The sequence below is a fragment of the Suncus etruscus genome, chromosome 18 (assembly GCF_024139225.1).
Source record: "Suncus etruscus isolate mSunEtr1 chromosome 18, mSunEtr1.pri.cur, whole genome shotgun sequence".
Classification (NCBI taxonomy): domain Eukaryota; kingdom Metazoa; phylum Chordata; class Mammalia; order Eulipotyphla; family Soricidae; genus Suncus; species Suncus etruscus.
Genome location: NC_064865.1, coordinates 45,144,528 through 45,170,106, shown reverse-complemented (window position 1 = coordinate 45,170,106; position 25,579 = coordinate 45,144,528). Strand labels below are relative to the sequence as shown.

At 48.5% G+C, this 25,579-nt stretch overlaps 1 protein-coding gene across 1 annotated transcript in view; it reads right to left on the bottom strand.

The window, feature by feature from the left end:
- The window catches only part of JARID2 (jumonji and AT-rich interaction domain containing 2), an 81,614-nt gene that overhangs the window by 20,542 nt on the left and 35,493 nt on the right, over positions 1–25,579 (bottom strand). Inside the window, exons 2-3 of the mRNA XM_049765240.1 lie at positions 22,190–22,359; positions 9,602–9,778 (exon numbers count right to left, since the gene is read on the bottom strand). Coding sequence (XP_049621197.1) covers positions 9,602–9,755 — 154 coding nt within the window. The 5' untranslated portion in view covers positions 9,756–9,778; positions 22,190–22,359. The remainder of the gene's footprint in view (positions 1–9,601; positions 9,779–22,189; positions 22,360–25,579) is intronic.

Here is a 25,579-nt window from a genome sequence, read left to right as displayed (position 1 = left end):
TTTGCCTTGCACATGGCTGACCTCAGATAGACCCAGGTTCAATCCCCAGTATCCCATCTGGTCCCCCAAGTCTGCCAGGAGCATCTTCTGAGCGCAGAGCCAGGAGCAACCCCTGAGCGCCGCTGGGTGTGGCCCAAAAACAAAAACAATAAATAAAAAGAAAGAAACATCACAGACAGCAACTCCGTGGTTCTGAAGGTACAGTTAGGGAGCGAGGGTGGGTGAGGGTTCCTGGGGTGTCGAGGTGACTTCATGTCCCCTTTAGCTCTGAGCACAGTGAGGGCAACTGAGATTCCTGCAGAGACCTATGAGGCCCTGTCTGGGCTGCTCAGAGGTCATTTTTTGTTTGTTTGGAAGCCATACCTGGTGATGCTCAGGGTTATTCCCGGCTCTGTGCTCAGTAATCACTTTTGTTGTTGCTTGATGGACCATATGAGATGTCAGGGATCAAACCAGGAACAGCTGTTTGCAAGGCAAGTGCCTTCCCTGCTATGCTCTCTCTCTGGCCTCTAGGCCAGAAGGGTCTTTCATAAAATGCTTCTCCCAAAAACTGGAACAACAGAACAGCGGGTAGTGCACTTGCCTTGCACATGCCAATCCATGTTCGTTTCTGGGCACCCCAAATGTGGTTTGTTATTGAATCCTGTGGCTCAAGAACAAACTTAAAATGCAAAAGAACTGTTTGCTCCAGACCCAGCTTCCTGGAGACAGGGAAACTGGCCTGTGATTTCGACTCCTCAAACACATCTGATGTCCATTCCCCTGAATGAACCAGCAGCTACTTCCTCCTATTTGTGTTCCAGAAATTGCCAAAGCCCTTAAATTACAACCTGTGCAGTGCTTTGTTCTCTTCAGAAGGAGGAGTCATGCAAACCTAAGAAGGTATATTTTTTGTTGTTGGTTTGCTTTTTGTTTGGGGCCCACCCCTGGCTGTGCTGAAACTGGTGAACAAAGAAACAAATTCGGCAAGGAAAGTGCCTGACTGGTGTAAATCTCTCTAGCCCCAGTTGATCTGGCTTGCAGAGGGTCAAAACAATAATATATATGGTGGGTAGGGCACTTATATGCCTTGCACACGCTGACCTGGGTTTAATCCCTGACACCACATATGGTCCTTGGAACCCTGCTAGAAAAGATCCTTGAAAGCAGAACTAGGAGTAATCACTGAGCTTTGCAGGATGTGGCTCAAAAAATAAAACAAAACAAATAAATTTAAAAAATTTGTTTTCAGTGTTTGGACCACACCTGGTGATGCTCAGGGGTTACTCCTGGCTATGTATTCAGAAATCGCTCCAGACTTAGGGGACCATATGGGACTCCAGGGGATGGAACCGCAGTCCATCCTGGGTGCAAGGCAAATACCCTAACACTTGCGCCACTGCTTGTGCCCCATAAATAAATGATTTTTTAAAAAAAGATATAGCACATTGGTGAAGGCGTCACTAGACAAAAACCTGGCTAATTCTCTTGCCCACCTGCCCCTGTGCTTCCTGTCACCCCATTCCCTGCAGAGCCAGAAAAACCTGCCCACCTCATCACTCCTGGGGAAAAGGTACCTCCTATAAAAACAGGAGAATTCTCACGGTTTCAGTGGCTGAGGAGGAAAGAGCTCTGCTTGGCACCTATCTCCGGCAAGGACGGATGTCTGACCCACACTGATGAGAATTCAAAGACTTTGCCTCCCCCCAAAAAACACAGAGCAAGTCATTCCAGAGAGCTGGGTTCGGTGACCCCCTAGCAAATCCCAAGAACAAGGAGGTGAGAAAGACCCAGAATAGCTCCACCAAAGGGCATCAAAGTGACGGCCTCCCTGTCCCACCCCAAAACAAACTGAAGGGACCAATAAAAAATTAAGGAGGCTCGCTGGAAAAGGAGCAGAATGTGCTGCAGAAGGCAGAGAGACACTTGCCAAGTCTGTGATCTCTCGCCAGATATTTAAATGTAAGCTTCGTGTTAGTACAAGGCGTCCGGACTCGGGGAAGACAAGACTCCATCAACTGGCTGGCACGGAATCCCCATTACTGCATAAAAGCCGCACTTGCTCCCTGGAGCCAGTTCAACATTGAGTCACTATTGTCTGAAAACAATGGAGTGTCTGCCAGCCTGTGCCAATGGCTCACGGGGATGTCAATGGCGCAGGGGTGAGTGCTGTAACCTGGGCTGCCCTCGGCAAAAGCAGCGCCATGGACGTAGCTGTGATCCTCCCAGGGCCAATGGGGAGAGCAGCAGGGGGTGTTGGTCTGCCAAGGACCCCTGAATCTAGCAGCTTTGAGCAAACACGGAATATCCAGTGCCTGAGATCCCAGAGACGAGCCGTGGTCCCAACTGCAACTGCATAGACAAGTGCCCCTGACTGTGCCCTGTGAAGTGGCCAACAGGTACAACCTCCTCATAGTTGGGTGACACAGACACAGACACAAACCAATCAGGTTGCAGAAATCTAGGACGAGACTTTTTAAGTGGGAAGAACTGGCAGGGGACAGGGAGAAGGGCAGATGGCGTTCAGGTCTGTTTCTGGCTCTGTGCTCCGGAGTAAGCACTGGCAGAGGTCAGGGGAACATTTGGATGGAACCAGGGTTCCTCACCTCCTTGCCCTAGTACTTTCTCTCCTTGATGTTTTGGGGCCATACCTAGAGGTACTCAGGGCTTACTCCTGGTTTTGTGCTCAAAAAATTACAAGCAATGCCAAAGGCTGAATCCGGGTCAACTATAAGCAAGTACCTTCTCTTGTACTAACTCTCCAGGTAAAAACTTAATTTTTAAAGCACTTTCCTTTCCCACATAAAGATTTGAATTCTCTTAAGTTCTAAAATTATTTTTTTACCAGGCTGCTTGCCCCTGTTCTGAGCAAGACCTAAAGATGCTTAGAATATATTAAAATAAAATAAAAAGAACAATGGGTTAGGACTGGATAGGACAGTAGGTAGAATGCTTAACTTGCATGTAGCTGACCTGGATTCAATTCCCAGCATCCCAAATAACAACCTCCCCCCCACCCAAACCATCAGGAATAATTACTGAGCGCAGAGCCAGGAGTTCCCCACAAACTATCACTAAATATGGCCTAAAAGCAAACAAAAAGAATCTATTATGGACAAAGTGTGAAATAACTTGCATTTTCACTGGTAAGGTAAAATACCATGGAAACACATTTCCTAATAACTTGCAATATTAAAGTAGAAAGGGGCATGTGAACTTTATGTGAATAAAGGTCAGGGCAACAGAAAGACCATTAATCAGGATAAAGGGTTTTTGTCACTGAAAAATGGCTTCTCGGGCCCCTTGGCCCCCAGAGAAGCTGAGAATGGGAGGAAAAGCCACTAGGAGCTGGCGAGGGTGTCACGTAGGTAGGCAGGAAGGAATCCGCATTCTCCCACGTGCCTAAAGAGGGGTCCAGAGGTGGAGCAGCTGGACGAGTGATCTTGGGGGATGGCAGGCAGGATAGCTGGACGGATTCCCTACTCTATCACTCTCAAGAAAGAAGACAGAACACAGACCCATGGGCCATACTCAGGAGGGGCCACATGTTAACACTTGAGGAATAAATGAAGTGTTTCCTCACTGGGGACTTCATAACATCCCTGAATTCCAAGAAGATGAATTCAGTTGGGCCCGTCATGTGTGAAGCCAGTGAAAGGCTTCCAGCCAACCTCTGGATGAACAAAGCGTCACACAACAGGAGCAAGATAACTTGGAGATAAATAAATGTGTAGAGACTCAAAGGAAAAGGCATGAGGCCCTGTTCCCCAGTTTCTCCATCTCCCCCCAACACGGACTCCCAGGCAAGATTTCCGGAAACACCCCATAGATGCTGGATGGGGTGGGATGACTTCTTAAGGATAGTAAGCACACCCCACACACACAAAAAAAGGCCAAAATATGTGACAGCCAAGGTAACTAAGATAATGGATAGAAAGTTCTGGAAGCTAAGGTATTATACTGTTTCTTCAGAACTACAGGACACCCTGGTCAGGCATGGTGGAACAGTCAGACTCATCTGGAAAGGCCCCTAAGTGTGTGTCTCTTGTTTATCCTCCCAGGTTTTCATTTATCTTCAATAGGCAACAACCCAGCACCTTACCCAGCTAATGGACTCGCCTTATTCCTAGATCAGCGGCAGCTTCCAATGTGTTCATCTGCCCTACAAGAACTACCATGCCTGTTGAGGTTCCATTGGGCCCATCCTCATCACTACTTGCTCACTAGGAAAGTCCTGGGGTCAGGGGCCTATCCCAGCGAGGAAAGCACCTCTAGAGGCAATGTCCTAGTCCAAAGACACCTGCAGTTAGGAAGATACATCTCCAAGCCAGCTGTCGCTATGATTAGCAGGAGGACCTGGCCACAGTCCAGTGGGACAAAACTTAAAGGAGAAGAGGGTGCAGATGACCTTCTGGCCATATTGTCCACTCAACACTCACATTGGTGACTGTGGTCTCTTAGCGATGGGTGCCAGGGATGCCCTTCTGCAGAGCTGTCAACCCAATAAACAATCAAATACCATTTCCACTGGCATCCTGGGCTATGATTATTGATTTCGAGGTCATCAGCCCAAGACTCCTTGGAACCTCCCAGGCTGTCATGGATGCTTTCTTTCAGCTGCAAAGTGTCCTAATGTGTATGAATCCATTTAGGACATACACAACTCTCAGACAGGAACAGATGATTATTATTTCTATTTTGTCCTTTTTTAAAGCTAAAACAACCAAGGCACCGAAAGTTTGCCTGAGCTTGTGGCATAAACGGGAGATAAGTGTTGGCAGCAGGCCCTGAACCACTATGCCAGTATGGCCGTGGTACATGGATATGAACCTGATTCCACGGGCCCTTCTGCTATTAGCAACACACCCAAAGCCCACAGCCCAAGATTCAGAAGTTCCATTTGCCTCAACAGGAAAAAAGAAGAGTTGCCAAAAATCCGTAAAACTGGGGTGAAGAAGGCATCATGTGGAAATGACAAAGAGAGAAAGAAAAATTGCTCACAGCATCCTCTTCAATGCACAGAGCATAAGGTTTTGGGGAGTCTCCCACTAGCTCCAACAAACTCTCCACACCCAGAAGGCTAGGCACACCTCAAATACACCCACAGAGGGGATTGGGGCGATAGTTCAGTGGGTAAAGCATTTGCCTTGCAGGTGGCTGAATTGAATGGGAATTCAATTCCCCAGTTCCCCAAGCCCAGTAGGAGTGATTGTAGAGTGCAGAGCCAGGAACAGGCCCTGTGAACTGCTGGGTGTGGCCCCCAAACCAAAATAAAAACAAAACTAAAATCCACATAACAGAAATGCCGTGAACTCAGCTGAACCATCGCTTTTTTTGGCTTTAGTACAAGATGCCCCTGGTGCGACTCCAAAAGCAATTAAATCATTCCAGCTGGGAGTCCAATGACATATTGTTTAAAACGTCTTCTGAGAAATGTCCCTTTTCAGGAAAAGATAGAACAGCGGAGATCGGAGATCGTTTCATGAATGCAAACAACCCCTGGAACATCTTCCAAGCCCTTTGCTTGGCTGCTTTGAGCAATGAATTCTTTCTTTCCCAAGCAGCTCTGCGAAGGATAACAGAAACCTCACCACGGTGACAACACCGAGGAAAACCCGAGTCCAATTCATTCCGAACAAATGTGCTAATTCTTCTTGTCTACCTCTCTTATCCCGACTGAGAAAAAATAGGATTAACCGCTTCTAAGAATCTCTCTTTTTTTTTTTTCTTTTAAAGTCATTTCAAATATCAACTTGTAACGTAAATAACCGAAGAGCAGGGCTTTGATTGTGCCTTTCTGTTTCCAAACAACGATGACCTCAGGCCTCTATTTCTGGGATCATCTGAGGCTCTGTATATCCAAGTATTTTGGAAACTCTGAGGAGCTATCAAAATAGAAACTGCTGGAGACACAGCTGTGGTAACCGCATCTGAGAGTTATCTTGGGATAAGTCTAAGGAGCTCAGTGCACGAAGAAGGACCGAGAACATTCACATGTCCTGCGCAGGAGACAGAGTTCAGACTGATGTTACTGCATACATTGCCAGCTGGGCAAACGGGAGTAGCAGTGGGTTAGGGATGACCCCCCATGCCCTGCCCTAAAGTTCAGAAATCTTCTTTTCTGATGGACAAACCCACACCCCGAAACACACACACACAATCACACACACTTGCAACCTTTCTTGGGCTGGTGCATCAGGAAGAAATGCCTACAGAAAGCAGATCACCACAGTGGTTTTGAGTTCTAGCTTAAAAGACAATTAGCCCTTGGGCATGCAGGCTGAGTCAGTAGTTTCCTATGCATAGAAGCTCTAGCCTTTCCATGGGAGAGGGTATATTCTTCACACTCATCCTTCCAGCATACCGTGAAGGGCCAAGGACCACATGCCGGCCAGAGTGATGTTGTCCTGAGAAACCTAAGAAAGCAGCTGTCAGCCACATAGCCTGACCAGCGCCCACCACTACAATCATCATACCTCTTTGGATGCACACGTCTCTCTCAGCCAAACCAGATGTGGCAAGGACATGGAGGAGTTCATACAAGTCTGGATTTGGCTCAGCGAGGAAGCAGAAGGCAGGCAGAGACAAAAGGGGGTAGGGTAGGTGTCCCTCATCAGAGCAGGAGAAGCACAAAGGACAGGAGCATTAGGTCCCCTATCTCACTGGGCCAGCATTACACCCTCGGGTCCTCTAAGTCTCTAGAAGTGGCAAGGCCAGAAGCCAGCTACGAGACTAGCGGTGCCTTTGCAACCTTGTTTCTCAAACCTTTAGAGGGTTATCCTGGGGCCTTCAAACTAAGCCAGGGTGCTGGGGAAGCCCAGATAAATCCAGGTAAGCCCCATCCTGCCAGCAACGTCAGAATGGGAGAGAGGATGAGGGAGAAAGTCAAGATCACAGAGCCAAGGAGCAAGAGGACCAGGCTCTCACCTGCACACAGCAGCTTCGTTCTGATCACTGGCATCCTGTATGGTACATGGATGCCCCAACCACGAGTGATCCTTGGGCAGGCACAGACCCATATTAAGCCCTGAGCACAGCCAGGAGTGGCCCCAAACTGAAGTTTTGATGAATCAGGAATGGCAATGCCCACCATCTAGTCCTCCAACCCAGAAAGCAAAGTCACTTAAAGGCCTTAACCCAGGAGACAGGTGTCACTAGGCAGTAAACAAACTCCACTTCTTACAATGTGTCAGACAGCAAGAAAATCCCCAAAGGAGAAGCAAATGACTTCCTAATTCCAGTAATTTAGTCCACTCACACAGGAACCATTCCTCTTGGCAAAATCTAAGTATTTTCAAGAATTCAAGAATGGTCTATGCATTTAGGCTAATGCAGGTATTTGGAGCTATAGAAATATGTCCCTTCCAGGACACCAAATGATGCCACTAGATCAATGTAAAACTTTTTCCTTGACCTGGAAACCCCGTGGTTCCCTAGTGCCCCTGACAGTCCCTCAGTGGCACTGCTCGCCCACTGTGTCCTCCAGGCTCTGCCCTGCTACTGGGTCTCACCCGCGAACTGACAGAGACAGAGTGAAGCAGTCAGATTCACACAAAGATGCATTTTCACAGGATGTCGAGTGAACCTGTTAGCTCAAACAAGCTGAGGAAAGACGGGAGTCGGGCTCCAAATGAAACCCAGACCAGCTCACCTCCAGGACTGAGCGTCCATCCATCCCCATGCCCAGGAACCCACACTGATGAGACAGATGTTGATCATCTGAGCCACAGAGAGGTGTCTAAATTCTTTTGTTGTTGTTGTTGTTAGTTTTGGGGTCATACTGGTTGATGCTCAGTGTTATCCAGTGCTGCACTGAGGAATCATTCCTAGAGATGCTCAGGGGACCATATGGGATACCAGAGATGGAACCCAGGTCCCAGTTCCAGCTGCCATGCAAAGCAAAAGCCCTACCAGCTGTACTATCACTCTGGAACCTAAATTCACTTTTATCCTTTATTCATCTACACTGAATTCACCTTCAACAACAAAAATTTGAAAACTCGAGCCTTCTAACAGTGATGAAGATAGAGACAGAAAGACAGACACAAGCCTCCCTTTGGGTTCAGAACTCTCCAGGCTACATCTTCTTCAGCCAGCCCCTGACCCCCATGACAAATGCCCAGTTCATCCTCTGCAGTTCTTGCTTTCTCCCATCAATGCAAAGTCAGATCATCAGGCCCTCAACTACCTCAAATGCTATCCCTTCCTGACTTCAGCACTCTCCCCTTCTCCGCCTTCCTTCTCTCATCCTTGCTGCCGGCACAACCCTCTCCTCAGCTGCAGAGAATGGACCACCTTAACTTCACAAAGCTGCCTGCAGTGGTCTGTCCCAGAGTATCTGCTCAGCTGCAGCCTCCAGCCTGTCACCCACTGACATTTGGAGGACTCGGGGTATGTCCTGTCCACAAAATGCAAGGCAATTACTTGATTTCCTATACTAAGTTTCCTTCCAACGAGAGCTCCACCTGCTAAAAAAAGTCACAGTAAGGAGAAAGATCTGGAAAGTTCTACTAACTTACTTTTTTTTTTTTTTTTTTTGGTTTTTGGGCCACACCCGTTTGACGCTCAGGGTTTACTCCTGGCTATGCGCTCAGAAATCGCCCCTGGCTTGGGGGGACCATATGGGATGCCGGGGATCGAACCGAGGTCCGTCCTACGCTAGCGCTTGCAAGGCAGACACCTTACCTCTAGCGCCACCTTCCCGGCCCCACTAACTTACTTTTTTGAGGAGCGCCAAACCCGGTGGTGCTCAGGACTTACTCTTGATTTTGCATTAAAGGACCACTACTGATTAGGGATCGGGGAACCTCCTGGGATGCTAGGATCAAATCCAGGTGTTTATACATTTTCTTTTTTATTTGTTTGGTTGGTTAATTTTGGACCACACCTGGTAGTGTTCGGGGGTTACTCCTTGCTCTGCACTCAGAAATTACAACTGGCAGGCTCAGGGGGCCACATGGGATGCCAGGGATTGAACCCGGGTCAACACGTGCAAGGCAAACACCTTCCCTGCTGTCTGAATGCTCTGGCCCCATTTCTGAACATTTGTTAACTATTCCCATTCACAGGCCCATGAATAGGCCCACTTCCAATGCTAGTATCCACAGCATATAGGGAATGGCCATCGCCCTCACAGCCCAATCTTTTTTTCCTTTATTTTTATTGATTGATTGACTGGTTGGTTGGTTGGTTGGTTGGTTGGTTGGTTGGTTGGTTGGTTGGTTGGTTGGTTACTGGACCACACCAAGTGTTGCTCAGGGGTTACTCCTGGCTCTGAACTCAGAAATCACTCCTGTCAGACTGGAGGACCATAAGGATACCGGGAATCAAACGGGGTCCCTCCCGAGTCGGCCACATGCAAGGAAAATAAATGCCCCTCTGCTGTGCTATCTCTCTGGCCCCAGCCGAATAATATCTAACCTCACTCTGACCAGCTATTTATCTAGACACATACGCTTGGACCATGGGGTATGAATCTCTTCAGACTCTGAAAACTTGGTACCCAGAAAGTTTCCAGACCTGGGTGTCCATCACCAAGAAAACAGGCCCCACGACTTTTGTCCCAGAGAGCATCTCTTTCCGCTCTGACCCAAGGACCACCCCACCACTCCAGTGCACCTACCATGCCCGTTATGAACATGCTTATGGGCTTTCCCTTTCCTGGGGGTTGACTGGCATGAAGATGAAGCGTTGTTGGAGGTGGTTTTGACGTCTTCCGTCTCATCATCTTCCTCCTCGACGTCCTCCTCGTCCTGAGAGCTTCCAAAATACACCATGCTGTTGGGCAGCGCAGGAGAACCTTCGGGAAAGGAGAAGTAGGCTCAGTCAGCACCAGTGGAGGAACCCACCTAGGGCCCGTCTAGGAAGAACACATCAAGTGGTTTCAGCTCGACTGCTATTTTTCATTCATTTTACAGAGATCCTCCCCGGAAACAGAACTCCATCTGTGTTCCCTTAACACATTTCCAGCAAAATTCCCCCAGCAGGGAATGATGACGCTGTTCTCCCCCAAACCTCACAAATCAAACCACTTCAAATCGGAATGGTTCTTGGGAGGGGAGGAACGGTGTGTGGGACAGGGACAGGCCGCAGAGACGGAACTGAACAAGAAAGGAGACAAATTGATAAAATCAAAACATCTACCCACAGTGGCAAGGAAGGGGAACCGGGGCTGTGTTTAACTTAGTGGATTAAAAATCGGGAGCTGAAGCCAATTTGAAAAGTAAGACCAGCAGTGTGAAGCAAAGTGTAAAACCAGAGCCTAGCAGTTTCTTCTGTAAGATACATGCACTCAAATGAGAGGAAATGACAGGCACGGATTGGCCCCAAAATCAAAATTTATTCAGAAAAGGCTTTTGACATGGTGATCAGGTCAACAGCATATAAATTAAAAATAACTTCCTACCTAATATTAAAATTGATGTTAAAAAAAATAAACTTAGGGCTAGAGCAAGAGTATAGTGGATAAGACTTTTTTGCCTTGCACCTGCCAACCTACGCCAACCCTGGCACTCCTTATGGTTCCCACAAGCCTACCAGGAAGGATCCTTAAGCACAGAACCAGGAGTAAGTCCTGAGTGCTCCCAGATATAGTCCAAAAACTAAAAGGAAAAATAAGAAAAAAAAGGGGCAAGGGTGATAGTACAAAAGGTAAAAAGCTTACCCTGCACACAGCTGACCTAAATTCAATCAACAACATCCCATATGGTTCCCAAGTCCATCAGGAGTGATTGATAGAACCAGAAGTAACACCTAAGCACCACCAGGTATGGCCCCCAAAACCAACTAACCAAAAAGTTCCCCTCGTAGAAAAACAGTCATCCCTGAATGTTCTTACACCTTGATGTACCATGCTTGCATTTCTGAATTTACGATATAGTAATCACATCCAAAAAAAATTGAGGGTGGGTGGAGAGAGAAGATGTCTGGAGGGCATCTGGTGACTGTCCCAACAGTGTAATTAAGAAACCCTACTTTGGGCCCGGAGAGATAGCACAGCGGTGTTTGCCTTGCAAGCAGCCGATCCAGGACCTAAGGTTGTTGGTTCGAATCCCGGTGTCCCATATGGTCCCCTGTGCCTGCCAGGAGTAATTTCTGAGCATGGAGCCAGGAGTAGCCCCTGAGCACTGCCGGATGTGACCCAAAAACCACACACACACACACACACACACACACACACACACACACACACACACACACACACACTCACACACACACACCCCAAAGAAACCCTACCTTGAGCATCAAAGAAAGGTAAAATTTATAACTCAGGATCCGTCTTTCCTGTCAAGTAATAACATTCCAATTGTCATTGTCATTGACAATCCAATTGTACTGGGAGCAGAGATGAGTGAAATTCAAAGATCATTTTTTAGCCCCCTCAATCCTTGCCTCCCTCTAGCAGGAGTCTAGCCTCTTAAGTATTTGGGAGAAAGCTTTCACCAAGTGGCAGAAGCGCTAAGAAAAGTAAAACCCATTTCTTCTCTTGCCCAAGAGCCTGTAAAGGAGTGAATGCCATCCATGTCACAACCACCAGGCCTGAACTGGCTCTCGGTCCCCAAATGAGACTCAGAGCACCGCACTCAATTACAGTCATCACTGCCTAGAGCCCCCCAGAGACCCTTAGGTGTCCACCTCCCAGAACAAGGTGCCCACCTCCCAGAAAGTCAAGCCATTGTCTGGGGGTCAGCAGACACAGCTGCCAGCAGTAGACCCACTCTCTGGATGGGGTACAGGTATCAAAGGAAAGAAAGTGGCCTTAGGGATGCTCAGCAAACAGGGGACTAGAATGACCCTTTGAAAAAAATCATCCCTTCTGGGTTTCTTTTTTTTTTTTCGTTTGTTTGGGTTTGGTTTTCGGGCCACACTCGGTGCATTCAGGGATTACTTCTGGCTCTGCGCTCGGAAATCACTCTTGGCAGGCTTGAGGGACCATGTGGGATGGCAGAAACCGAACCCGGATCCGTCCTGAGTCAGTGTGTGCAAGGCAAACGCCCTATCGCTACGCTACCCTCTGGTTATTTACTTATTTTTAATGGAGATCATATTAGCTGATACAACTACGTGTGTTTTAGGGGTACAGTTTATGTCCCTTTAATATCCATGGTACCACAACATAACCATCACCCACCAGAGAACCAATCACAACCCCCTCACCAGATGCCACTGAACCCTCTTTCTAACTGGATCCCCTAGAAGGATACAACACTTCATACTATTTCACACTGGGATTAGTGCTCCACACACGTAGTATGGAATGACAAAAGGGCCATGACCCGTCGTGGGCCACAACCCATGATCAAAACGCATGTGGAGTCCACAGAGGCCAAGACTCTGAAAGGTGATAAAGAGAAGACCCTTATTGGGGTCTTCAGTATTCAGTATTATTCAGTATTCAGGGATTATTCCTGGCTCTGTGCTCAGAAATCATTCCTGGTAGGCTCAGGGGACTATATGAGATGGCAGGGATGGAACCCAGGTCAGCTGCATACAAGGCAAATCCCCTCTTCCTACTGTGCTATCGCTCCAGCTCCAAAGAAGAACATGTTGGGTTTTTTTGTTTTTTGTTTTTTTTTTTTTTGGTTTTTGGGTCACACCCAGCAGCACTCAGGGGTTACTCCTGGCTCTGAAATTGCTCAGAAATTGCTCCTGGCAGGCTCAGGGGACCCTATGGAATGTTGGGATTCGAACCACTGACCTTCTGAATGCAAGGCAAATGCTTTACCTCCATGCTATCTCTCTGGCCCCCAAGAACACGTTAAGTGGTTATGAGAAATGTCAATGAGAGACCGAGTCTGGTAAAGGCAGAGCCGAGCTTTCCGAGGCAGAGACCTGACACAGGTCGTATCTGTCTGCTCAACATTGGGCGAAAGGTGCTGAGAGGACACAGTGCATGGTCAGCATTTGGGATGAGGACAATAATGCGCACTCTGCCTACACAGAAACCAAACAAGCAACAGGTGGACAGCCCGGCTGACCCAGCTGGGCACCAATGGAGAGGGCGTTCCAACAAGGGGCAGCCCCTCTCCACCGTGGGAAGTAAAATGAGTAAAATGAAAATAAGGAGGTCGTCCAAGTCCGCATGCTTTTTGTGTTTGGGGTTTCCTTGTGGTTTGTTTTGCATGTCAGGAACAAAAACCAAGGGTTCCTGTACATGTGTAGCATGTGTTCAACCTGAGTCACCGCCAGAGAAGGCATGACAAACCTCATCCATGGAGGGAAGCAAGGCAGCAATCCCTTCGCAGCCAGAAGACAACCCTGGCCGTGAACCACTTCCAGGTCTCTCTTGTAATCTTGCAAGTCTGCAAATTCTCAAGTCCTGGAAAAGCCGTCCAGGGAAAGGATATGTATATATTGTGAGAGTGAGGTACTGGGGAGTAGGAAAGGCAGGGTCTGTGCTCTGGTGACAAAAGTAAATTTTGTATCTACAGTCTTCTATTAAATTGCAGGCTGATTTTCTCTCCTAATTATTTAAGTGCACTGCAAAAAAAAAAAAATTTTTTTTTAAATCTGAACTTGGATCTGGTAAGTGGAACCGGGAGTACAGCGCATCTGCGCCTTGCCAAAGTCGTATTTCATTACTTTTCAGAATTAGCTGGCAAAGTCTCTGCAATATTTACTGAAGTGAAAACCAAATGTTTTCATCTGGACAAAAATCAAACTGCGGTATGTTACAACCACAACAGAAATCATTCTAATCCAAACGCTTGCTTTCTCTCATTTGGACTGCGGTTTCTATAAAACGGAATGCTTCTCCAAGAAATCAAGCACAAACGTATCAAGTCCCCCTTTCCTATATCTCCCCCCCTCTGACCCCCTTTCTTTATTTTTAACAAGCCAAACAGAGCTCGGCGCTATTTTGGAAAAGCCCTAAAAGGATTCCCTGTATACATTCATTTAACTGGAGTGCCAAGTGCTGTGGTTTGATCCAATAAACTGGCCTTGTGTGTGCTGCCATTGTTGTGACGATCTTTAAGGACATGCAAGCCTGATGAGAACTGTCATCTTCAATTAAAGAACAAAACTTCTGGACTAAGGAGCTAGCTCCAGTGGTAGAACACATATTTAGTATGTAACCTGGCCCAGAGTTTCATCCCTGACCTGCGATGCTAGACTAAACATAGCTGGGAATGACTGTGGTTCCTCCAAGCAAAGTTGGAGGTGGCACCCTATTTAAAAAGCAACAACATACGTGGCCGACCCAGGACAGACCTGGGTTGAATCCCCAGCATCCCATGTCCCGGGAGCCTGCCAGGAGCAACACCTGAATGCAACCGGGTGTGGCAGAAAGTAAAAAAAAAAAAAGAAAGAAAGAAAGGAGGAAGGAAGGGAAGGAAGGAAGGAGGAGAAAGAAAAGAAAAGAAAAGAAAAGAGAAGAGAAGAGAAGAGAAGAGAAGAGAAGAGAAGAGAAGAGAAGAGAAGAGAAGAGAAGAGAAGAGAAGAGAAGAGAAGAGAAGAGAAGAGAAGAGAAGAGAAGAGAAGAGAAGAGAAGAGAAGAGAAGAGCAAAGAAAGAAGAGAAAAGAAAAGAGCAACAACAGGAGCAGGAGCAATAAATAGCACAACATCAGGATGTTTTTGCCTTGCACACAGCCAACACGGGCCTGACCCAGGTTCAATTCCCGGGTTCCCATATGGTCCCCGGAGGCTGCTAGAAGCAATTTCTGAGTGCAGAGCCAAGAACAATCCCTGAGTGCCTCTGGGTATGGGCCCCTCAAACACAAACAAACAAAATCAATAACAAAAAGTTTTTTGAGGGGTTGGAGAGAAAGGGTAATAGGTTAGGTGCTTCCCTTGCATGCCACCAAACAGGCTTTAATTTCTGGCATTCCACCTGGTCCCCTGAGCTTGTGAGGAGATTTCTGAGCACAGAGCCAGGAGTAATCCCTGAGCAAGCCAGGAATGGCCTCAAACAAAACGAAAAGAAGCCCCCGCCCTCCTCCCCCCACCCCCTGCCAACATTCTCCTCTGCAGTCAAGTTCAGTCAGGACCCCTGTGGGGCTTGACCCTCACCCAAGTAAGAGTTCCCATGGCCAATGATGGCCAAGGAGGTCTCTGGTTTCTGAATTTTCTCTGGTCTTTTTCGGAAGGCAGCAGTGAGCAGCCACACACTACTTCCCATGGTCACAGAGCCAATTCCTGGAATGTGCTCTCTTCACCATCACTTTGCCGTGAGGTCAAACATACATGGACAAGCAGACACACTAACACACACGACTGCAACACTCCAAGAAAGGCCACGAGAGCAGGAAGCAGCATGTCTGCCCAGCCAACAGAAAGTGCTTTTCCTGTTCCTGAATGCTTGATCTTTACTAGCCCCACTGCAGCAAGACTGAAACCAGAACCACAGCTGTCCAGACAGGGCCAAGTAGCAGCCACAGGCAGGGACACACAGGACACAGAGCCTGCTCCCGCTGCAGGGAGGTGTGGCCTTGTCAGAGCCCAGTGGGCATGGAGCGGTGCCAAGCTCATGAGCAAAGCATCTCTTCGGGCTGTAACAACTGCGAGAGGTCACAGAGCAGCTAGAAGAGCCTGTCTTTCCCCTCCGAGAGCTGGCTTCCCCTTGCCTCAGAATTGACCTGGTAACCAGGCTGGCAAATAAGCTTCAAGCTCAGCAATTATCAGTCCAGTCACAGAGAGTCTGCTGGAAATCAGCAAACTCGTAGCAGAGCAGAGGCTGGTCTAAGGGCCACCAAAGACCTCTGAGAAAGCTTGTGGATGAAACTCTCGAGATACAGTTCCAGCTCTCAAAAATGAAGACACTCTTAGAGGGACCATCTAAGCCATGGGCACCTCTGTGCCAGCCCTACCTCCAGGAAGAGCCAGCTCACAGAGAAAGCATTTCCATTTTGCTTCAGGAAGATCATTACCAGAGCCACCATGTTCTTGCAATTGGAGGATTACTTAAGTGCTTTCTAACAGGTTAATCCTCTTTCATTCCATGACCTCTAAAGCACCCCAGGATTTTGCTTGTGCCTTACTTAGAATCAATCATCCCCAATGCCCCCAGCCAATGCACTATCAATACGTGCCCCTTGCCAATGAAGCTGACTAGTGTCTCTCAAGGAAAACACCCCAGGTGGGCTGGTCTCCTCAATGAGTCTTTGAAATGGGTCCTGTGAAATCACAAATCGAGCCAAGCCCTCCTCCTCTCTTTGCCAGGCCTTAGACTCACTGGTAAATAGTAAATAAATACTTCGACTACCACAGGCACCATCTGGGCCTGTTTAACTCCACCCCGGTAGCTCGCTGTAGGCTCCGCACTCGCCTCCGCTCAACAATGAGTAGCTGGCTGGGCAGTTTAAAGGCCATTTTCCCAAGATACAGCTGGCCTCGGCCTCTCACAGCAATCTGGATGAGGATTTTGTTCGACTGAAGTCAAGTCAAGGTTCTGTAAACGCTGCTGGTTCTTTCCTTAGAGGGGAAGGGGAGAACCGTGTTCAGTGTTTTGGACTCCACCTGGCTGTAATCAGGGCTTATTTCTGCCTGTGAGTTCAGAAATCACTCCTGGTAGTGTTTGGGGAACGCTATGAGGTGCCAGGAATTGAACTAGGGTTGCTATGTTCAAGGCAAGCTCCAGCCCCTGAAGTGAAGCTTCTCATGTCACCTTGTAGCTAAAGAACATCAGTGGTACCCAACGTCTAGCCTGGAAACCCAGACCCAGACCCACCAAATTTCCTGGCCTTTAACGTGAGGGATTCAAGAGATACAAACCAAAGCCCAATGAGTGCATAAGCAGGGATTCTGCTTATTATTATTATTATTATTATTATTATTATTATTATTATTATTATTATTATTTTGCTTATTCCCAACTGTTGGCTTCCCCTGAGAAGCAACCAGTCTGGGCCTGCAACATCTGGGGTGTATCCCCAACAGGACTGGGGGTTGCACACTGCAAATGAAGGCAGAATGAACCCTGCGGTCTGCCCACCACCAACCATCCCCTCCCAATAGCTTCCAGGATGCCAAGTAAGGAGGAATAATTCCTGAGCACAGAGCAAAGAGTAAACCCTTGAGCACAGCTGCGTTTGGCCCTCAAACAAAAAAATAAGCAAAACCAAAACCCTTCCTTAGCCCCCACCCACCCCCAAGAAGCTCAATGTTCTCTCTGCAGCCAAACCCCTGGGCCCACCAGAGCATCTTCCCAGCAGCCGTGTGTGGGGCAAGTCCAGAGTCAGCTTCCAACCCCACACCCCACTGACGCGGTCTTCCAGTTCTGATCTCTATTTCGTAGGTGCCTGGCATATAAAATGAGTTCAATAAAGGTCTGCTGAATTAATTAGCAACTGAATGACAGATGATCAGGGAAGCGCCTGGGAGACTCAGGAACAAAAGGCAGCAGCCCCCCAATAGGGTGCCGTGGCCCTTGCCCGCAAGGCTGGCACTGCTGGTCTGGATGAGGAGCCCCCCACCACCGCACTCCCCCCCCCCCACTTCCCTGGCCCAGTCCCCTGGCAAAGCTCTCTTGGGAAAAACCTCGGGTCAGAGGAATGAGAAAGTGTGCAGAAGTGGGGAGACTAGCTGAAGGAATCCCCCGTGGGAATCCCTCTACCGCCCCCCATGTTTGCAGGGACCCGTAAAGTGGAAAATGTAAATAAGAGTCTCATTTAACCTGCCGCGGCTCTGCTGTGTTAAGCCTTTGAATCTGTTAATAATCATAGTCAGAACAAAGAGCAGAAGACAGAACTCATTAGGAATAACGAGGCTGGTGACAGAATTAGGGGAAGGCAGCACAGAGGCCCACACGGCTGTGTGGGTGGAGTGCAGGACCGCCTCTGGCAGGGGTGCCCCAGGCAGCTGGCTGAGGGGAGCATCTCCAGGCCTGGCACCAGCCAACCCATTTCTCCTGACCTTTGACCCGCTGAGATCGGACACTCAGAGGACAAAAGGGCAACCTCAGATCATGCTGACATCTCTCACATATAAGCTGGTGTGCTCACTTCCTTCCTTACTCCAGTGCTCACTGCAGAGGCACAAAGAAGTCGGGGAGCAGGCAGGATCGGGATTTACCCAAAACTCACAGGGCTGCAATTGCCTTCAGTCTCAGGACCTACTGCTCTGGCTCTCAGTGAGTGACAGGTAGGGTGGGCAAGATTAGAGGAGGATCCACACAGGTTACACTTCCGGGTCACCTCAACGCCTTCCCTTCTGCAGCTTAATGATTGGGTTGGGAGGCACACACACCTATTTGCCCTCAGGAATTAGTCCTGGCTCTGCACTCAGAAATCGCTCCAGGCAGGCTCAGGAGACCATATGGGATGCCAGGGATCAAACTTTGGTTCATTCCAGGTGGTTGGCCATGTGCATGGCAAATGCCCTTGCTATCGTTCTGGCCACTGCAGCCAAATGATTATTAATACCACATCTCTCATCCCCTGAGATACCCGACTCTACCCAAGGGATGAGGTGGCAATGTAACAGCATAAGGGGTCACAGCTTAAAGCACAGGGACAGGACACACTTGATGTGGTTTATAAAATGCACCTAGGGTGGGGCTTAAATCCCTGTCCTTCGGGCTTGGGAGGGTCTCTCTCCCTTCCTGGAGCAGGATTTTTAGCCAGCACGGGCGGGCAGCTGGCAGGCCCTCGCATGTGCCAGCGGCCCCTTGGCCCGGCCTAGGGTAGGGGGGCTTGGACATGGGTCACCCGACCCCCCTCTCCCCCTTTCCTCCGGATCTCCAGGTGGGTTTCTGGAAGGAGCTGATGGGGCACCCTGGGTTTTCCCCACTCCCTGGCCGGTCCGGACCCTGGCCTAGGGTGGGGCTTAAATCCCTGTCCTTCGGGCTTGGGAGGGTCTCTCTCCCTTCCTGGAGCACCAAAGCTCCCAGCACACACTCTGGATTCCTAACTGTGGGCTTCCCCTGAGAAGCAACCAGCCTGGGCCTGCAACATCTGGGGTGTATCCCCAACAGGACTGGGGTTGCACCCTGCAAATGAAGGTAGAATGCACCCTGCGATCTGCCCACTACCATCTCCTTCCAACAGCTTCCAGGATGCCAAGTAGGGAGGAATAATTCCTGAGCACAGAGCAAAGAGTAAACCCTTGAGCACAGCTGGGTATGGCCCCCAAACAAAAAAATAAGCAAAACCAAAACAATGCATGCATGAATAACTTTGTAATTTCACAGTGACTAAATTTAAAAAAAAGTTCTAATAAAATGGCAAGTACCACAAAAATGATTCATGAATCGTGTATCACTATTTAATAGGAAGACAAGACTACACAAATAAATAGGTGTGACTCTATCTAAGGCTGTGGTGGGTGACTCAGACATTCATCCTTCACCAAGGAGCGTGGCACAGTCCAAGAGGCAAGACTGAGTGTGTGATTCGTTGTGTTATGACTCTCTGTGACAACTGCGTCAAATGAACCCATGAAATATTTCTCAGTGCATTGTTGTTGTTAAGCAGAACACGACTAAGACTGTGCAGACCATAAAGATCACTAAAACCAAAAGGCCCTTCCTGCAAAGGCCTTCATGGCCCCTTTGCCTCCAGTTTTCCCTGACAACAAATGCTTGAGAACTTGAAAAATCCAACTGGGAGAATAGCTCAGTGGGTCAGAGCACATGGCCTGGGCTGAGTTCCAACACTGCCTAAATCCCCAAGCACCAAGGCAAGAGTAGCCCCAAGGGCCAACAAAGAAGGGAGAAACATTTAAAACCTTTCTTTTTATCTTGGAGGAGTGTGGGCCACACCCGCTGGTGACACTCCGGGGTTGCTCCTGGTTCTGTGCTAAGAAATCACACCTGGCTTGGGGGGCCATATGGGACATCAGGGGATCGAACTGCAGTCCGTCCTAGGTCAGCCACATACAAAGCAAATGCCCTACCGCTGTGCCACCACTCCAGCCCCTAAAACCTCTTATTTTCCCCTAAGGGAACTCCAGGTAACATGCCGTCCTATGATGTAGTTCACAGCTCAGTGCTCTGGGGTCTGGCAAGATGGCGGGATCTGGGTCATCAGGTTTATACCAGGCAGTGCTCAAGTGGCCTTACAGTGTCAGAAGACAGAACCCCAGCCCTCAAATATACTCATGTGTGCTTCAAAACATGAGTCAACTCCGTGGTCCAAGAGCTTACTTTTTTGTTTTGTTTTGTATTTTTTTAGTTTTGGGGCCACACCCAGCAGTGCCCAGAGGTTACTCCTAGCTCTGTGCTCAGCAATCATTCCTGGCAGGCTTGGGGTACCATATGAGATTCCGGGAATTGAATAGGGGTAGGTTCCGGGTTGACCGTATGCAAGGCAAATGCCCTTCCTACCCACTGTGCTCTGGCTGCAGCCCAAGATTACTTTTCTTGACTTAAAGTATAAGAAGAATCAGAGATGGAATCCCATGGTAAGGCACTTGCCTTGATTCATAAAGCCACGAGGTCGAGCCCGTATCCCATTCCACATTGCCAGGTGTAATCTCTGGTGCCCTACTGTGTACAAACCTCAGCACCCACACTTCAAACAAGCATGCAGCCAAGTATGTGATTTCTAACACTGTGACAGTAAGAGCCGCTCCTTGATACTTCAAAACATAAGGCATCAGGACAGAGAAAGAACACGAGGTGTGGTCAGGGGCTTTCCCTGCACAAGGCAGTCCCTAGTTCTTTTGTTTAGTTTTGTTTTTTTGGGGTCACACCGGCAGTGCTCAGGGGTAATTCCTGGCTCTACGCTCAGAAATTGCTCCTGGCAGGTTCAGGGGACCATATGGGATGCCAGAATTCAAACCACTGTCCTTCCGCATGCAAGGCAAATGCCCTACCTCCATTCTATCTCTCCGGCCCCCAGTCCCTAGTTCTATCCTTAACATCACTTATGGTCCCCTGAGCAACACCAGATCATCAAGAGTTATTACTAAAATCAAAACAACATATATATATATATATATGCCTATAGTGTAGGCAAGCAAATATTAAAATGACTTTTGATGTCATATTTCCAGAACCATCAACATATTCTGCATATTATCAACATGTATGATTTTTGGGAGTGCTAGGTCAGCTAAAACGCCTGATGTGACACAAACATAAAATTTAAAATTATAGAGATCACACTCACTCTTAATATTTCAGGTCTACAAATTTTCAGGGAAGAGGTCAAAGAGATAGTATAGTAGGTAGGGTGTTTGCTTTGCATCCAGTCAACCTAGACTCCATCCCTGGCACTCCATTGGTTCTGAGCCCCACCAGGAAGGATCCTTGAGTGCAGAGGCCTGAGCTTTACAAAGTGTGGCCCCAGTCTAAAGAATACACTGAACTGAGGTGATACCACTCAGCTTACCTCTGCAAAGGAAGGTTCGAATGCATGAGTCCCTGTTTCCTTTTGCCAATCCTGCTGCTTTCCTCTCTCTGCAATCATCAAGCTTAGCTGTTACCATAAGCACCTACCCAACTAACCTACCCTTGATCACCAAGCTCACCATCACCTCCATTCTACTAATGGGGCCTATTCAGACAGATATTAACCAGCCTAAGAAAAGTTCACATGGCTTGGCCTGATGTGGGACCTGGGACAGCAGAGTTGAGCGTGGGCATCAGTGCCTGGCTTCAGAAAAGGGCACAGGAAAGGGAGAGGGGTGGTAGGGTTCAACAAAGGGTGCCGCTTGGGAGAAGTCAGATTGTACACAGAGAGTGACACAGCACCACCTAGAAAGCTGCTTGGAAAAACCCAAGAATGAGGAATTTTTGAATAAACAAAAATAGAAGTGGGCTGGAATGTGTCAGCGAGCCATAAAGAATTTATCATGTGCACATAATCTAAAGTCTATAACACTGGGGCCGGAGTGATAGCACAGCAGTAGGGCATTTGTCTTGCACATGGCTGACCCAGGACGGACCTCGGTTCGATCCCCAGTGTCCCATATGGTCCCCCGAGCCAGGAGCAATTTCTGAGCGCAGAGCCAGGAAGTAACCTCTGAGTGTCACCGACTGTGGCCCAGAAACAAACAAACAAACAAACAAACAAACAAAACCTATAGCATCACACTGTCAACAGGGGGAAGAAGGGAGGGAGAGAAGGAAGAAGGAAGAAGGGAAGGAGGGAGGAAAGCAGGATCTAGACCCAACCCTGTCATCCAGATTTCTCTCTGTCAATTCTTCCTCAACCCAGGCTGGACCCTCAGAGCAGTAAACCAGAGAAATAGAAGTTAGACTTCTTTATACAGTGCTCGCCCTTATTCCTCTCAGCCTGGCCGGTCCACCCCGAGGGATCCCAGTCTTACCTCGAAGGCAGAGAAAGGTGAGAAAATCTTCTGTCTTAGGCTTCCTTTTAGAGAGGTCAGAAATTTGCGTGGCTGGAGGGGGCAGCAGCGGCTCCACTATCTTGACTGGAGTTGTGCTGGGACTATTCGGCTGAGATTGCGCAAACTTCCTTTGTGCTTGCAGCCTGGGCCTGTGGAAGGAGGAGAAAGGTTCAGACTAGGTGGAGAGCAGAGGACCCAGATCAACATGTGGCAACCGTGACACAACCATGGGAGGGAAAAAAGGCCTGTTCAAGCAAATCCTGCCTTTCAAATAAAGCTCAATGATGTTCTCCTAAATGACAGGCCTGTTTCCAGACAATGGACATAGATAGACTCTGATAAAACCCACTTTCACGTGTGTTTGTGAGAATACGTGTGTGAACGCAAGCCTGTGTGCCTAGAGTGCTTGCTGATGGCGAGTAGCCTTCTGTAGTTCTTTTTGGGAGTGGGGCATACCCGGTGGCACTCAGGTGTTACTCCTGGCTCTATGTTCAGAAGCCGCTCGTGACAGGCTCGGGGAATCGTATGGGATGCCAGGAATCAAAACGGGGTCTCTGTCCTGTGTTGGCCACATGCAAGGCAAATGCCCTATTGCTGTGCTATAGCTTTGGCCCCTTCTTCTGTAGTTCTGATGTAGCCCCTAGTGTACATAACAAGATTTCCCTCCTTCTGTGTGACATCGGAAAGGATCCAGTGTTTTCTTCTCCTCCCTCCAAAAGGGCGAAGACAGACATTCTGACTATGACCAAGCAGACATTTAGCCTAAGGAATCCACCACCTGCTCTTCAGTACCAAGTCTCAGTTCCTACTGGAGTAACAAGCACCTCGGTTGGGTGCGTCAGTTCCCTGCATGCTCAGCAGCCCTGTAGGGCGTCTCCCCCCCCCCCACTCCATCCTCCCCAGTGGAGCCACAAGCCAAAACTTTAATACTTGCTGAGAGATACAGTAAACTCGGACATGGATAAAGCATAGATCAGCCTTCCCTAAACTAAAGTTGGGGTTGATTACAAAGTAGTCAAGGCAGCTTACACTGCTGAGGTGGATGGAACTAGTTTCACATTTTTGTTGTTGTTGTTTTTGGCCCACCCCAGTGATGCTCAGGGGTTACTCCTGGCTATGTGTTCAGAAATCGCTCCTGGCTGGGGTGGGGGGTGGGGGACCATATGGGACATACGGGGATTGAACCGTGGTCAGGATCAAACTGTGATCTGTCCTAGGTTAGCGCGAGCAAGGCAAATGCCCTACACTTGTGCCACCGCTTTGCCCTCTAGCATTCACATTTTAATTAACATCTGAGTGTTCGCAAAATACAACATACAGCCTTGCCCCCTCCCAACATTTTCTACTTCAAACCATGCAGCACCTATAACATGTAACCTCTTCGCTCTCTTGCCTCCCTGACAGCTCAGCAGACTGGCTCAGCCTGGACCCTCTTCCTTACAGGAACTGAGCTAAAGAAAGGAGGAATTGGACAAATTCCAGCGATCAGAGCACAGACTTGTATGTTGGAGAGTTAGAGGCTAGGGTTGGAGTCCCAAGCACCATTGGGGATGACCCCAAAATAATTTTTTAAGAAACAGCAGAGCTACTTTTGGTTCTTAAAATAAAAACAAAGTGGAGCCAGAGCCATAACACAGTGGGTAGGGTGTTTGCATTGCATGTGGTCAACCTGGGTTCATTCCCCTATATTCCATATGTTTCCCCCCCTAATCACTTCCAGGAGTAATTCCTGAGTGCAGAGCCAGGAGTAACCCCTGGGCATCGCAGGGTTTGATCCCTGGAGGATGGAGATGGTGGGGGATGACAACACATGTGTGACAAAAACATAGCTGCTGAGAAACACTTCAAAATGCAGGGGCAGCCACAGTAAAATCACCACCATAATAAGGTATTTAGCTGGTAGAAGGTACTCAGGTGAGCAGACCTTAGTTTTTTGTTTTTTGGGGGGCTACACCTGCTAGTGCTCAGGATTATTCTTGGCTCCGTGTTCAGAAATCACTCCTCGCAGGACCGGGGGTGGGAGGGAACGCGCATATGGGATTTTGGGGAATAAACCCAGGTCGGACGCATGCAAGGCAAACACCCTACCAGCTGTGCTATCACTCCGGACTCAGGGATGAAGACTTTAGAACCAAACTTGTCTATGAGGGCAAGGAAGTTGGTGTCTCACTAGTTCTCCTTTTTACATTTCTATCTTGGATATTTCAGTATTTCTTTGGGGGTAGGGGGACTCCTCGTTGGCTGCATGCTCAGGGACCATTCCCACCAGTCCTCAGAAGATCATGCAGGGCAGGGACTGGACCTAAGTACATGCACCAGTCAAGCAATACTGGATTTAATGACAAGAAAGCACACTAAAGGTAAAGGCTGCAAGCTCAAACTTAGGAAAAACAGCCTGTCCTCTGCTCAAGCATCATTCTTTTGTGAGCAGCCAGGCCTAGGCCAGGCGGCAGAATCCTGCAGACAGACCCTCCCGGCCAGCCGTGCCGGATGAGGCCGGGCTGCTCATTCCTGCAAGCTCCCTACCCTGAACAATCATCTTGTCTTGTTCCTCCTGACAGGTTTTTCTTTTTAATGGGCAATTTTAGCATGTGCACATCTACCTTTATAAGCGGTCATAACTCACGCTCCGCACATTAGAGACACGTGAGAGCAATGCAGCCTGCTTTGTGGATGTTTGCTGCCTCGTGTTGACTGCTTTCTCGAAACGTTGACTGTGCCAAATGCCACAAATTTGCCACACATATGGGAGGTCAGCGCAGCCACAATGAAAAGTGGGTGTGTGCATATCTCACTCACACACACACACACACACACACACACACACACACACACACACACACACACACACACAAGGACAAAGAGGACCACCAAGATCCTTCCCGATACCGCAACCTTCAATCACATACTTTTTTGCCCATCTTTCAGAGAGATGATGAAAAGGAAGGCGGCAGCAGATGCAAAAGAACATGGGACAGACAGGAGTTGTCACTTGACAGCTCTCATGGACCAAGAAGCTTCGCACACCCCCTTTGAAGGTATGTGTGAGCAGAAAGCCAAAGACCTAGCAGACCCGGAGAAACCCAGGTTTTTTTTGTTCAGGGTCCAGACAGAGCTGCGCTCTGCTCACGTGGCTGGTCTGTAATTTGGCATCTCAGTGCCAAGGAGGATTACAAAGGTGTTGGGTGAACCTCACTGGACAAGGGAGGACCCAACCCTCGGGCCAAATGCTTGATGGGAGCACTGAGCCATGAGGTAGAATCTGAAGCAGAGGTGTGGTTCTGGGGCCATGTGTGATAACCACTGGGAAACGTGTGTCTGAGCACACCAGTGCCCGTGTGCTTAGGTGCAGAGTGGCTGCACCTGGGG